This window comes from Electrona antarctica (genome assembly GCF_951216825.1).
Source record: "Electrona antarctica genome assembly, chromosome: 8".
Classification (NCBI taxonomy): domain Eukaryota; kingdom Metazoa; phylum Chordata; class Actinopteri; order Myctophiformes; family Myctophidae; genus Electrona; species Electrona antarctica.
The window spans coordinates 54,539,219-54,555,216 of NC_136789.1; the positions used below are offsets into that span (position 1 = coordinate 54,539,219).

At 41.2% G+C, this 15,998-nt stretch overlaps 1 protein-coding gene across 3 annotated transcripts; it reads right to left on the minus strand.

Annotated features, from left to right (window-relative positions):
* Positions 1 to 1,854: 1,854 nt before the first annotated feature.
* LOC306927420 (uncharacterized protein) lies at positions 1,855 to 11,946 on the minus strand. 3 transcript variants are annotated; one of them, XR_013790511.1, is made up of 8 exons: positions 11,654 to 11,946; positions 9,224 to 9,304; positions 8,976 to 9,102; positions 8,275 to 8,376; positions 6,023 to 6,121; positions 4,876 to 5,160; positions 2,778 to 4,638; positions 1,855 to 2,745 (listed from the first exon to the last, which is right to left on the minus strand). XR_013790511.1 is itself a non-coding variant. In XM_079507150.1 (7 exons), the coding sequence occupies exons 1-7, from the start codon at positions 11,894 to 11,896 to the stop codon at positions 2,855 to 2,857; spliced, it is 2,718 nt and encodes a 905-aa protein (XP_079363276.1). In that variant the 5' UTR covers positions 11,897 to 11,946; the 3' UTR covers positions 1,855 to 2,854. The 3 variants fall into 3 exon arrangements, 2 of the variants coding, with proteins under 2 accessions (XP_079363276.1, XP_079363275.1); XM_079507150.1 differs by having other exon boundaries at positions 1,855 to 4,635; XM_079507149.1 differs by having other exon boundaries at positions 1,855 to 4,638.
* Positions 11,947 to 15,998: the final 4,052 nt, after the last annotated feature.

The following is a 15,998-nucleotide window of genomic DNA, read 5'->3' on the forward strand; positions in this document are numbered from 1 at the left end:
GTAATCCGGGTATGTTCGTCATGATCATCTTCTGAGCAGTTTGTGTAGACGCCAGATAGTGTATTGCTGCCCCCTACTGTTGGTCTCGGGTACTGACCATTGTTTATAGGCTATACATACAGTAACCATACTATTGTCACCTTCCAGACCTGTAGTCAGAGCAGGGGTTCCCAAACCTTTTCATGTCAAGGACCCCCACATTTACACTAATTAGCCCGCGGACCCCCATTTGAAAATATATGCCAGGGACCCCCATAAGAGAAGATCTTTACAGTTCTAGCAATTTTCAACCATGTTTATGTCAAGGACCCCCAGTTTGACATGCATTAGTCCATGGACAATGCTAATTTAACTCTGAGTTACAGACCAATATTAAGGGTCCATTTGGGTACCTAACTATCCATTAAGCTGGCTGGGGACCCCCTGGAACTGCCTCAAGGACCCCTGGGGGTCCCCGGACCCCACTTTGGGAACCACTGCTGAAGAGAAGAGATTAGAACATATCTGGGAGTGCAACAATGCAACAGTTAATCCAACATACATCTGTACAACAAACATTTTTGTTTAACATGATCCTCCCAGTGAGTTACTTTATAGTGGAACGTTTGTCTCCCTTGGTGTAAATATGCTGGTGTCTTTTCAGAACAACTGACCTAAATGAGGAGAATGTGAATATTATTGTTTGACAAGTTGTTGGGCGACATGAAGGTATAAAAACAGACATTATCAGTCGGTCTTGAATACATCAGAGCGAGCACACACATACACGCACACGCGCACGCACGTTACGAAATTTATAAAGATTTGCACCATTTTAAACTCCTTTTGACAAGTACAATTTAAGAAATTATGAAAAAAATAATCAGTCCTGTATTTAGCATTATTCTGGGAAGATCACTGTTAGTTCACACAAGAAATAGAATCCTAATATATTAGAAATATTAAATTGTAACATCAAAACTGAATGTTATGAGTGATGACATTAATAATGTTAGGTCATCGATCATGTCTTATGTTTCACCTTCCTGATAATTATCAACTTTATTCCATACAGAAGGATGGCCTTCCTCTACCAGCTAGGACTGTCGCACCTCCAACCAGGTGTCACCAACATGTCCGTACACAGACAAATGTGTCGGTGGCTAGACTTGTCCCTGTCCATGGCAAATTTTTGCTTTTGCTTTTACATGACATTACATTTCTTATTTTCATCATAAGATCCAATTACTGAATGTCAGTCTCCATGTTTTCTTCAGAATATGTAGGATTTACTATGACACTATGGCACATTAGGAGTCCACTAGTACTAGTGGTTCTTAAACTTTTTTTTTTTTTTCAAGGACCCACTTAATTCTCAGAGTTGCAGACCGGTTATGGTCATTCAGAGCTAGCTCTTTGCGTTTCTGGTAATATTATTGTCCACTCATTTTGTATGTCCATGGCACAAAAAAAAATCACAAATGTCCACCAGCAACCTAATCCATGGTGGACTATGCATGGCAGAGGCGTCCTCTTCCCTGAGCTAGGCCTAAACCTGACTGCATACAAAAAGTAGATTTATAGCATTGTAAATAATCATGCGTTTGTGTGGGTGCGTGCGCTATAGGGCTTTGCTAGATTTAATTTGCTATCACATCACATTATAATAATGTAATATGACGTAATAGTGATCATATACCTTCCACTAGGTATAATAATATATAATAAAGTCAGTTAACCAATATACTGTATAAGTAAAATAATTGAAATGGTTTTATTGATTGATTGAATACTATATTAACAGTTTGCAAAAACAAAGTACAGAGGTCCAATTATACAATAATGCTAAAAGCATAACGCAAAGCAAAGCCCTGGTGCCCGTTTCCATTGTGGTCCTATGGCGCCGCATTGGGTGAGTAATGAAACACAGCAAGATTACATTAAACCATAACATACAAACTGTAAAATACTACCATATGAAATCTGTGGTTTATATGGATACGGGAATACAAGCAAAATGACTGCTGGGTCTGACATTAATGGGTAAGACAACTTTGGTAGAGGTTTGCGTTGTGCAGGCTAGTTACCTTATGCCATGATGCAACTCCAAATGTGGACAAGAAATCAAAAGTACGAGGTTTGGTGATGTTCTATATTTACTGAATCAACTGTGTTGTGATCAATTTCTAATCGCTGGAGCAATTTGTATTTATTTCTTGTCTACATTTGGAGGTACATGATGGTACACACCCACACCCAAACCTCTACCAAAGTGGTCTTGCACTTAACCTCATCTGCCGCTGATATCGCCTTTTGACGCCTCCTTGTCCAAACGCCCTCTCCGCCGAGATCGCCTTTTGACGCCCATTTTAATATGAATTGATTGCGGTTCACAACTGTGTTCTCTACACGCTCATAACACTCCGGTTCAGGTGTGATGAAATAAATAAATTAAAATAAAATAAAAAAACTACAAACCAGTGACCACAACATGACGCAAGATATCATCCGCTCTTGACCGGATCACACAGCGATTTAGTGACACAGACCGATTTAGTGACGCTAAGGTTAGTGTTAATCAGTTAAATTAGTCAGTTCTCAGTTGGAAAGCAGCAGACAGTGCACTTCTTTTCTCTCCTGTAAAGTGTGGTTGACCTGTTTTCAGTTTAGCTTTTTGGAAGCTCCTCTGGTATGTTGTGTTTTTGTTTCATCTTATTTCAGTTGTGTGTAGTTGCATTCTATAAGCATTTAACTACTGTTTGCAACCTGTGTTTCTTTTGTATAATGAAGAACACAACCTGTACAATACTTACCTCAATGCGTTGAAATTAGAATAATTATACTTGAGTAGAATGTAATTTCTATGTGCATTACTTCATTGTTTATTATATTGAAGTACATTAAAACAAGTAAAGACTACATAAGGTGTGATTATTATAGGAGGAGTTAACTGCGTGTCAGTCTGTACAGGGCGTATAGGGGTGACAGAAGGGACACACTGGTGTTTCTTCAGGGAACCTGACTCACGGAAACTCCTGTTACAATGTTTACACTGGAAAGGTTTTTCCCCGGTGTGGATACGCTGGTGGGATTTCATATTACCTAACAAACTGAAAGTCTTATCACAATGTTTACAGTGGAAAGGCTTTTCTCCAGTGTGGATATGCTGGTGTCTCTTCAGGGTACCTGCCTCACTGAAACTCTTGTCACAATCTTTACACTGGAAAGGTTTTTCTCCAGTGTGGACACGCTGGTGTTTCTTCAGGTAGGTCGACAGGATGAAATTCTTGTCACAATGTTCACAGTGGAAAGGTTTTACTCCAGTGTGGACATACTGGTGTCTCTTCAGGTCAGATGACCTAATGAAACTGTTGTCGCAAAGTTCACAGTGGAAAGGTTTTTCCCCCGTGTGGACAAGCTGGTGTGTTTTCAGGTAACCTGAGCTATTGAACCTCTTACCACAATATTTACACTGGAAAGGTTTTTCTCCAGTGTGGACAAGCTGGTGGATTTTCAGGTAATTTGACCTAACAAAACTCTTGTTACAATGTTGACAGTGGAAAGGTTTTTCTCCAGTGTGGACAAGCTGGTGTTTCTTGAAGGAATCGGACTGACTAAAACTCTTGTCACAATGTTTACAGTGGAAAGGTTTTTCCCCAGTGTGGATACGCTGGTGAGCCCTCAGCTGACTTGACTGACTGAAACTCTTGTCACACTGTATACAGTGGAAAGGTCTTTCCCCAGTGTGGACAGGCTGGTGTTTCTTCAGTTGAGATGACTTACTGAATCTCTTGTCACAATGTTTACAGTGGAAAGGTTTTTCCCCAGTGTGGACATACTGGTGCATCTTCAGGGTACCTGCCTCACTGAAACGCTTGTTACAATGTTTACACTGGAAAGGTTTTTCTCCCGTGTGGCCACGCAGGTGGGTTTTCAGGTGACTTGACTTACTGAAAACCTTTTTGCAATGTTTACACTGGTAAGGGTTTTCACTGGTGTGGACACGCTGGTGTGATTTCAGGGAATCTGAACTACTGAAACTCTTATCAGTAAGGTTTTCTCCAGTGTGGACACGCTGGTGTTTCTTCAGGTGAAAAAACTGACTGAACCTCTTGTCACAATGTTTACAGTGGAAAGGTTTTTCTCCAGTGTGGACATACTGGTGTATCTTCAGCTGAGCGGACTGCTTGAAACTCTTATCACAATGTTTACAGTGGAAAGGTTTTTCTCCAGTGTGGACACGTTGGTGTGTCTTCAGATTACCCAACTGACTGAACCTCTTGTTACAATTGTTACAATGGAAAGGTCTTTCTCCAGTGTGGATACGCTGGTGTGTCTTCAGGGAACTTGACTCACTGAAACTCTTGTCACAATATTTACAGCAGAAAGGTTTTTCTCCACCCGGTTGAGTTAAAGTCTTGGTAGACTGTTGAGGACTGTCAGATCTCGGTTGATCAGTGTCTCCTTGTTCCTGGCTGGTTGTAGAGCTGGTGATTTGCTGAAACACTGCTGAGGTGATCTGTCCATTCCTCTGCATTTGGAAGTAGAGGTCATTGTGGCTCCTCCTGATGTGTCTATGGAGGAAGACCTGAGATGTGAAGGAGTATGAACACTCGGAACAAGAGAAGAACTGAGTCTGGGAAGACTGGGACTGAACTACTGAGAGAGAGAGAGAGAGGGGGGGGGGGGGGAGAGAGGGGGGGGGGGGGGAGAAAGAGGAGAGAGAAGGAGAGAGGCAGGTTAGAACTGTTGAGTACAGATACAACTTGAAAGCTCCCACCATCAAACAGCTCCAACTAGGAGCATTACAGTACAATATTCATCTACCTCCTTTTATTGCAACTCCTAGTTTTTCCTCACACATAAGTTCTGTCCCTGTGTTTAACTCTGACTGACCTCCACTGGTCTCCTCCCAATCATCACTGTCTTCAGTGACTTCAGTGTCAGATTCAAGTTTAACTTCAACTTCAGAGCAGTGTGCAGAGATGTCTTCATCATCGCCTTCTTCATTTTTCACTGCTAGTAATGTCAGCATTGACCCATCAGGCTCCTCTGGTCTTTGAAGTAGCTCATCCTGTTCATTTGTAATGTGTGGAGGCTCTGGTTCCTCCTGGAGAAGACTGGGGCTCAACTCCTGTTCAGTGGGAACCTCCTCTTTGCACACAACCACCTGCAAAATGTCTAGGAGCAGAAATGATAGTCAACATCCTTCATGTTCCGCGTACAAAATGCGGTATCACAAAAATACTTTCTAGTCTCTTGTATCGCATGTATCATTTTGGTTGCTGGGTGTTGCAATGGGACAAGTTTAATTATTACACTAATTATTATGTTTATATCATTTTGTGGATAATTGGTTGAGTAATATGTGGCACTTTCAATGTGTATGTGAAGTGTAATGTCTCTGGACATTGTGAAATTAACTGGTTCGATTGTGGAATCAATTCAGGTTTGGTATGGTCCAGTGGGAGGGGCTTAGCCTATATAAGTAGGGAGGACTGTGAGTCTGCAATTCTGTCTCTGTGTGTGTGTGTGTGTGTGTGTGTGTGTGTGTGTGTGTGTGTGTGTACGGGACGAATCTTACAAACCGTTTTATCAATCAGCGACAAATTTCTGCACGCTGATCAAGGAAGTATAGAGGGTATGCGCGTGACATCATCATCATACCCGGAAGTTATGCGGGAATGCCTACAGAGTGTGAAAAAACTACTTTCTGGCCTTGACAGCCCATACATCCAAACAGAAAAGTCCTATCTGATTGCATTAAGCGACATTAAACGGTGTTAAACTCACTTTACCACTCACTTTGCCACTCGATCTGCCATTCACTTTATGCATGCGCATACCCTCTATTCTCCCACTTATGATAGAATGTATTGCATGTATTAGTATTGCATTTTGCGCAAAACAGATGTGATTTTGGTTATGATTTGTCAGCATTATTACTATTTATTGCCAAGATATTTTTTGTTGTACAGTGAAAATGAGATATTGTGGCAGTTCCACAACAGTTAACAGAAGGAAAAGGACACGTGAAACGTACCGAGTTGTGGGTGGTCTTCAGGTTCCTGTTTAATAGAAACGTCCCTGGCTGAGTCTGGAGAGTTCATCTTCACCTGCAGTCTGGACTCCACACACTGGTCTGAAATGAACAAATTGAATAAGGACTTAAAACATGGTCATTTGGTATCATTATTGCTATTTTTTGACCCTCCAGAAAAATGCGGGCAAAAATCTGAGAAAATATGCGGAGAAAAATGAGAAATATGCGGGGACTTGTGCGGGGAAATGTGCGTTAAGATTTTTTTTAAAGTGATTAACCTATACCCTATCATGGTAGGGGTGCCCAAAAGGTAGATTGTGATCTACCAGTAGATCACAAAGGCTGTGCAGGTAGATCACATGACATGCCCCTAAAATATATAATCTATCACTTGAATTAAGGTGACTTGATTGACATCAAAAGGGGCCTGTCAGCTCAAACCCATAATGCAATACAGTGTTTTCAATAGTGTTGCACACAAACGTCAGTATACAAAGTTATATACTGTACAAGAAAACCTACCAATTCCATTTATCCTCTCTATTTCCTGTTCCAACTCCAAGTGTGTCTTATGTAACTATTTCCAGCAAAGGGATAATAATTATTTTGGTCAGTAGATCTTGTTGAGCTAGTCATTTTGAAAGTAGCTCAAAAAAGTCAAAAAGTCAAAAAAGTGTGGGCACCCCTGATTCTCAAAGTGTGGTCCGGGGACCACCAGCAGTCCTTGAGGGGGTTCCAGGAGGTTCCCAGCATAAATGTGTAAATATCATAAAAATCACTTTAATCATTTTTTGTTCTTGCTTAATGTAAGTCGCTCTGGAGTAAGAGCATCTGCTAAATGCCTAAATTGTAAATTGTAATTGTAATCATTATTTGAAAATAACCGATCTGCAAGCTCACATAAAATATTTTTCAGATGGGGGTCCGCAGTCAAATACAACTTTTGCCTGAGGAGTTGGTTTGCTGGATACGTTTTTGAACGTGGCAACGTTTCAAACTCAGTTTGAAGGAGTAGTAGGCTACAATCAATGGACGTCACGTCGCATCAAGTTGGATACACTTTCAAATGCAAAATATGAACGCTTCTTGAATTTTTGCAGATTAATGTAGGCTACATTACAGTGCAAGGGAGGAGTGTGTAACACACACCACACACACAAACGAGCACCGTCTTTTCACGGCACCACCACCATGGTTTGTTTTGCTTCTGTGTGTGAATGTGAACGAATGAGTGAGGCGATGACTTTATAAACTTTATGCAGAAAGATGTGGGGATTGGGAAACCAAGTGACCGCCATTTTAGAAAAAAACATATTACCCCTGCATAATCTGCAGCATTTGACTGATTATGCAATGAATTACGCTCGTCTTGCACTCACAGCGTCTAGACCCCTCGACATGCAGTTGAGCTCAGCTTTAGCTTCTCAGCCGATCTGCAAGGCCACAACGCGTTGCTGATGGAATGCGGTGTGGGCTTGTAGGTCAGCTGTGTACCCTGCGCGACACCGCTGTACACCGAAGCAGGCACGCACGCGCACAGGGAATTTGAGGGGCAGGGTCTGGAATTTGAAGAGGCTACTGTGCGTGCGGCACAAACAAATGTGTTTAGGGGTGCCACTACAAGGTTATACTACACTTGATCCGTACAAATCTATACTATCAAGATATGAACATTAATTCCATGATAATAGAAAATCATAGAAAAAACAAATACATATATTATTAATATAAGGGCAGGTGCCCGGCTGCCTGCCGCCCTGCGCTTCTCAATAGCAGACGTACATTTCTACCCATATTTAGAGGAATATATCATTTTAAATTAACACTACGTTACCTCCCGGTTAACCTCGCCTCACCAGGCTTTCCACCACCTCGGAGGAAAGCCTGGTCTCTGTTTCAAAAGTCCGTATGATCCTGTCGGGAGCGGATGATATCGTTACGTCATGTTGTAGTATTGTTTTGTAGGCGACAGGCAGGAACAACAGGCGGCAACTTCCTTTTCCCTCAAACAATAAAAGCTTTCGTAGCCTGTAGCTTTTATTGAGAAAAATCGGTTTGAGGGAAAAGGAAGTTGCCGCCTGTTGTTCCTGCCTGTCGACTATCATCCGCTCCCGACAGGATCATATACCTAAATGAAATGGTGCCCAGGCTACCTCCCGGTAGAGAAGCCTCTCATCTGTAGTATGAAAAACATATTGTCAATTCTACAGAACAGAAAAGGAAAGAAATGAGACAGAGCACATGAAACTTACTGAGGTGTGGGTGGTCTTCAGGTTTCTCCTGTTTAATAGAAATGTCCCTGGCTGAGTCTGGAGAGTTCATCTTCACCTGCAGTCTGGACTCACCAAACTCGTCTGAAATTAAGGAAATTAAATAAGGACTTTAATAACCGGAGACCTAGTGGTGTCAAGAATAACAATATTTATAAAATTTGAGGAAGGTATGGCAAAATGGTTTAAGCTCAATTCTCCCCACCATACAGTACCTCGATAGCACATTGACAAATCAATTAAAATACAGACTCTAGTCTACAGACTTTGACGAGTTCACAAGTTGTAGAAAATAAATGGTTTCATGTAAAACAGAGGAAGCACGCACTGTATAGAAGTGTAGTTCCAACATTTATACAACCTTAACCCATTTAGGGCTGACGTCGAAATTTAAAAAAAAGTATTCTGAAAGAATATATATTCAAAGATTTGTGCCGCATTTTCACGATTTTTCAAAAATAGCAGACCTACAAGCTCGTAGCGCGCCACTCGGTGGCACGCTATGAGCTTGTAGATCTGCTATTTTTCAATAGCTAAAGTATTACATAATGCTTAGTTAAAACACCAAAAGGGGTTCCCGTTCAGAATGGGTTAAAACATGTAACAGCTGGTCGGGGACTGCGAATTTGGTATTCTTTGGAGTTGGGAGGAAAAATATGAAGACGTGCAAAAACTTTCAATACCTATGCCCATGTAAAACCTTGAATCTTTGTCATCCAGGTCATAGTCTGACAATGATGGTGTAGGATCAGGTTTGGTTTGTGTTGCACTGTTTGGCCTTGGGGGGGCGCTACCAGACTGCATTATCCCCTGTGAAAATAAAAAGAAACCATGCTTATTTTGTATTATATTTTACATTAGCGTTTTTCAAAATAAACCAAAAACAATCATATCAAACAGTCAATTTGAAGGGGAAAAAAGTTTAACGTACATTAACTTCATGTCCAAGTTGCAGGACTGGATATGGGTGTTCTTTTGTTGGCCTACCATCAGGGAAGTGTACTCCACACACCTTAAGATGGATTAATGAGGATGAATAGTAAATACTGGTACCACATATAACTCAATACACAATACATATTGTCCACTAAATCAGGGGTGGGCAACTTTTTCCACACTCACTCCAGAGAGCCACTTAGCCGGGGAACCCAAAATTTGAGAGGACCTGTGATGTCATGAAATACTTTTTATTTGTGTTTTTTTGAGTGGTGCAAACCACTCCAACAACTGGCTTTGTACCCGTGTACCCGTGTTTGTACCAAAAAAACGAGCATGGTTACTATGGTCACTGACATTACATCAGACCACAGCTGATCCACAGAATGAGAGGTTTGCTCTGGAGGAAACATCGGGAAAAAACGTTATGGCAAACTAGGGGCTTTTCATGATTCTGAATCCATCCCAAGCTTTAGTTTTGCACGAAAAACACTCCTTGGCCTAAAAAAGATATCACAGGTTAATCTCTATTCCTTGAGCTTTTGGGCCTGTGGCGGGCAGAAACCTTATCTCCGTATTTTAACTTTTTCGTAAATGAATGCCCTACTTTGGCATTCTATGTCACACAAAAGTAACAAAAATAGCTGATCTACAAGCTCAAACGTGTCACTGTGTGACACGTTTTGAGCTTATTTTATTGGTATCCTGAAAGGTAACACTATTTATGTTTTCGTATCGGTAGGTAAAAACATACTATTTCTTAAGTTTATGGGTCTCGTCACCTTAAAAACTGCTCAAACAATTTACAAAGCAAAGAATAATTTACTCCCTAGTAACATCCAAAAGTTATGAGGACAAAGAATGTGGGGATATTTTGGGAGGAAAAGACAATTTTGAGAAACGTTTTGTTCGTACACATTTGAAGAGCATGAGCATTTCATTTGGTGGAGTGACTGTGGAACAGTTTGGATGATGAAAGTGGAACTATAGCACTGTTTAAGAAAAGGTTTAGAAATACTGTGATCACGAGCTACAGAGAAGAGGAAGGGGATGGGGGGGCATGGGGGGGTTTGAGGGTTCAATATGGGTCGGATTAGTGCAAAAGGGGTTTTTTAATGCATTAATATTGTGTACACTTTTTATATTGTCTTTTTTAAATGTTCGAAATAAACATTCATTCATACATTCAGAGTTGGGTAGATTTGGTCAACTTCTTATTAAATTGAGAATAATTGCACGCTCGCCTCAGAAGCAGCGAACACACAAAGCATCATGCATTAACTTACAGACTTAAAAGGTTGAGGACGTACACAGGTCCATCTCAACTAATTGGAATATTTTGTAAAAGTTCATTTTCTAAGTATTTAAAACCTTTCTTGGTTTTAATCTTGATGATTATGGCGTACAGCTCATGAAAATCAAAAAGTCTTATCTCAATGAATTAGACTATTTTACGAGACCACTAAAAAAGGTTTTTTAAACGAGAAATGTCGACCATCTGAAAAGTATATTAATGTATGCAGGCAGTCAATACTTGGTCATAACACCTAGACTCTAGGTGTTATGGAAGCCCAGGTTTGTTTGATAACAGCCGTAAATGCATTTGTGTTGTTGAGTCTCATGTCTCACACCTTCCTCTTGACAATACAACCTAGATTCTCTGTGAGGTTCAGCCAGGTCAGGCCAGTTCGCTGGCCAGTTAAGCACAGTAATACCATGGTCAGTACACCTATTAGCGCCTCCCCACTGACCCCACCATCCACACCACATGACATAGAAAAAAGACAATCTACAGTGTGATGCGTTGTGATCTGCTATTTTGAAAAAAAGCTTGACAATCTTTTGAAAATGTGAGTACTACTCACATTTTCCTACTTATTTTGATGTCAACCCCCCCCCCCCCCCCCCCCTATGGAAATAGCTGATCAACTGGACTGGAGCCAAGTCTACCCACACAGATAACCATCCCCCGTACATACTTGTTTCCTACTCGTTTATTTGATGTTTCAGATTTACTATTGTGTATATTGTATCTTGCACTGTACTTTTTTGTCATGCAAACTGTTCATAAAGTAACCAAACAGTTACGCAAAAGTGGCGCACGGACAGTGATCACAAACTCCGTGGGTCTTAAGTTCGGAACGCACCCGTTCCAGCCAGGGGTCCACCGTGGACCCCGCGTCCGTACCACTGCTGTCACTGATCCAACCGGACTGGGTCCATCGATTCGGAACCGCCCCGTTGCAACAGCGGCCCAGCCGGCCCTAATGGCCAATGGGCTAGCTGTAGCCCAAGATTTAGACTCTCGTAGAGGTTTTTTCGATTCTGACGAATATCTCTACGAGAGTCTAAATCTTGGGCTAGGCTAGCTGCTACATATGCTTCTAACATTATGAGTAACTAGCCAAGCGTTTCCAAAACCTACCTGGCTGTTCTTTGTGGGAACAAAGTATTTTATTATGCTGATATTTTGGATCCACATCTGGCGAACATCTCTGTCCTCTGCACGCCCAGGGAATCTGTGTAAAGCATATGGCCTGAGGCATGGACACTCGTCATGAAGTAGAGGTTTGTGGATTTCACATTTGCTCTCTCTCCAAAGCTGAATTTTGCCGCTACTGTTGGAGCAGCCATGAACTACACATTTTCGTCCCGATCTTCTGTGCATCTTTGTAAAAGTTAGCGTTAGTAAACAGCAGTCAGTCAACAAACTCCACCATGTTGTTTTCACAAGTGCATTGTGGGTAACTTTGACCAGTTTGTGTAGACGACAGGTGGCGTATTGCTGCCCCCTACTGTTGATCTCGGGTACTGTCCATATACATTGCTAGGGATAGAACGCAGCCCTAGCATGTTATTCTGAATCCATTCCAAGCAATAGTTTGGCACGAAAAACAGTCCTTGGGCTAAATTTGGCCATATCCACTTGGCTATGGCCGTGTTTTCCGTGCAAAACTAATGCTTGGAATGAATTCAGAATAATGAAAACCCCCTAGTTTCACATGCTACTTAAATAGTCATTGGGCCAGAGGCCTTATGATCGGATATCGTTGCCCTAAAAAGGGGCAAGACATATGTGGTATCATTTTGTTCGTCTGACATCCAGGAGTGCTAAATTGTGTGATAGCAGTTTCAGAAGGGCAGCTGAATATGATTTTAGGGGTATAATCTGATTATGCAAAACCATATAATTCATTGTTATCTAAACTCCAAAATTATTCACTTTTATGCACATTTCTGATGTTTGTACCATGGATGGGCATGGCCAACATCATAATTCAACAACAGACATGCTGAATTATACTTCTTGTAGCCATACAGGGAAAATCCACAATACCTTCCTCTCTGAAACAGGGTACATCTCAAACTTCTGAATGATACGTCTTTTTATCGGTTTATGACTCGAGGATGTAGAAACCATTTAGTCATTACCTTGAAGAGTCAGGAACTCTCAAACTCAAGGTTGTACCCCAGCACACAACGCAACTCAGGAAAATGTAATAAACGACTAAATGAGGACCACACAACTAGACTTAACTTAGAGCGTGCGCACACACACGTACACACACACACACACACACACACACACACACACACACACACACACACACACACACAAGCTGTATTATGTTACTTCTGGAGATACTGATGAAATGGTTCTCTGTTTAGCATTCCAAAAACACATCCCTTGTCCTATCTATCAGAAGTGTGGTACACTAAACCGCACACGGTTTGTGGCTTTGGTTTTGGAGAGAACCTCTGAGAGAGTCTGTCACATATTTACAGGATGTGACATTGTGAGTGCCTTTGCTGGTCATGGAAATCTGAATGCACTGAGGTTATTGAAGACAAACCTTGAATTTCAAGAGACATTCAAACAACTTGGCCAGACTTGGGATGTTTCAACAGAGCTCTTTGACCGACTGCAGCAGTTCACTTGTAGCTGGTACCTGTCTGGGACCACCTCCAGTGACGTGAACAAGATCCGCTACCATATTTTCTGTGCCAGGAGAGGGGAGTTGTTCCAGTCAACTCCCACCATGTAGAGAATGTCTATTTCTCCATGCCCTCCGTGCCAATTACCAGACTAGAATATGGAGATTCTCTCTGCAGACTCACCCATCTGCACCAGATCCCATACAGAGTGGATGGACAACTGTTGATGGTGGAGAGTTAGCAATTCAGCCCCTGCACCAGATGTAGTCCTTTAGTTGTAAATGTGCACAAGTATGCAAGCTTCCTAACTGCAGTTGTCTCATCAATGGTTTGAGATGTACAGACCTCTGCAAACTCCAGAACTGTACAAACCAAGCACCTGAGGAAGATTCAATGCCTACAGTTGAACAGGACAGTTCTGATGAGGAAGAGGTTCCATAGTTCAATACAGCCATTGACATCTATAGACGTAATTTGGTGTTTTCAGTGTTTACGATAGAGGGCGCTCTTTCACAACCTGTGCAACATTAATCTACGGCTTCCGAATCAGAGGTAGACAGGAGAAAATGTGATCGAAACCAATCCAAGACATGTGTAGTATTACAGGACATTTTGACATTTGACATTGATCTTTGACACATGACCCTGAATTTGAATTGCTTCAGTCACCTTAAATCAACTCAGCACCCCAGAAAATGTATACTTTGATGTCAGAATCATCCAAATCGGCCCATTAGTCGTTGAGTTATGCCTTTCACTATATACCATTTTTTTCATCATATATCAGATATAAGGGCCAAAAGCAAGTAATCAGCTGCCATTTTGACATTGCTATCACATCATTTCATAAACTACAGACATGTAGCAATACAAAAATCACATTGTCGCTTTGTCCCTTTTTATGGCAACAATATCCGATAATAAGGCCTCTGGCCTAAGGACTAATTGTGGATTTTCCCGGTATGGCTACAAGAATATAATTCAGCATGTTTGTTGTTCTATTATGATGTTGGCCATGCCCATCCATGGTACAAACATCAGAAATGTGCATAAAAGTGAATCATTTTGGAGTTTAGATAACAATGCATTATATGGTTTTGCATAATCAGATTATACCCCTAAAATCATATTCAGCTGCCCTTCTGAAACTGCTATCACACAATTTAGCACTCCTGGATGTCAGACGTACAAAATGATACCACATATGTCTTGTCCCTTTTTAGGGCAACGATATCTCACCCGGCCCAAGGACTAAAAGCAGCTGTCAAACATTCCCCTAGCCGCAATTTGCAACACTAGATTTTTTTTAGAGTTGCAATACCCTCCATTGACATGATCTCTTTGATCCAAATTGCATTTCCGATGTGCTTGTATTGTATTAAACAATGTTACATGGTCTGCTTGCAGTTCATTTATAAAAAATGTGGGAGCTTGACCAACATGCAGCATAACACCCACTTAATACAATGAGTATAAAGTTAAATGGAAAATCTCAGCTTTTTAAAAACAAAATTGGTAAGTCCCAAATGCACCTTATGGTGATATTGACTCAGCTGTAGGGCAAGCTTGAATTATCCTCTTTTAAACTGCAAAGCGTTTGTTTAATACAAATCCATGTTATGAGCTACTTTCTGTCAAGAAATTCTATGCAGGTGATTCTTTTTGTAAGTGTTGGAGTTTGGAAGCACTCAAAGTCACTGAACGGTCCTGTGTACCAAAAACGAGTGCTTCCGAACTCGAACACTGAAAAAATATCACAGCACAGAATTTCTTGACATTAAGTAGCTCATAACATGTCTGCGGTGGATTTGTTTTTATGAAACAGCAATAATTACAAACTCCACTTAATATTATGCCCACAGGCATTTGGATATTACCCCAGCGTTTGTTCCCACCCTGACCCAGCCCCAAAGAATACCAATATATACTTGAACTGATAAAAGATGCCGCAGCAAATCGCACCAAAAGAGCACTGCAATAAGCCTTCAAAAATAGACTAACGCTTCTATTGAAATTGCAACTGTAAAGTCCAAACATGCTTGCTTTTTCACCAGAAGGGGGCAGTAAGAGACCGGCTAAGGAAATATCGCTGAGAATCTCATCACTGCAAGCAGCCTCTCTGGAACTACAGCTGTACCCAATACTACAACAGAAATTACAGAATGATGTTGTGCAACGCACGAATAGCAGTTCATGAATCACAATGAATAGTAACTTAAACATGTATATATAAACCTAAAACCCCAACACCGAATAAATGTGCATATATTGTATGTTTAATATTTTTACCTTTTATTTCTAAAAAAAATAAACTCCTGTACTTTCATTGAACTGTAGGCCTATAGACATTCTGCAAAACATTTTTCAATCAATAAAAAGAGCCCAGCTAGGGTTCTCAGTCCTCCTACAAACGAAACGAGGCCCAGTCTTTTTTCTTTTACTTGGCCCAGAGTCGACGAGGCTCAGCCGGGCCGAGTGATGTCACTGTCCCGTGCCCAATCGGGGCTCCGGACGATGAAAGAAACCCCGAATGTTGGTTGCCTAGCAACGAGTCTGAAGTCCATTTGTCACCAACACATCACCAAGAAAGCATTTTAACTGCTTTTTTCCTATATCACAAATGGAAAGACGTTCCGGCTATACAGCCTTCATCAGTTTGAGGACTGACTCCCTTTTCTCACGATCACACCCGAGTGGTGATTAGTAATAATAGCTCTATAAAGTCTCTGTCAACAATGCAATACACTTGCCAAATACATCTCAGAATACAGGTAGCCTACAACGATGCTCGTTAATGCATCAAGGAAGGCAATTATGTCTCTGCACTGTCAAAT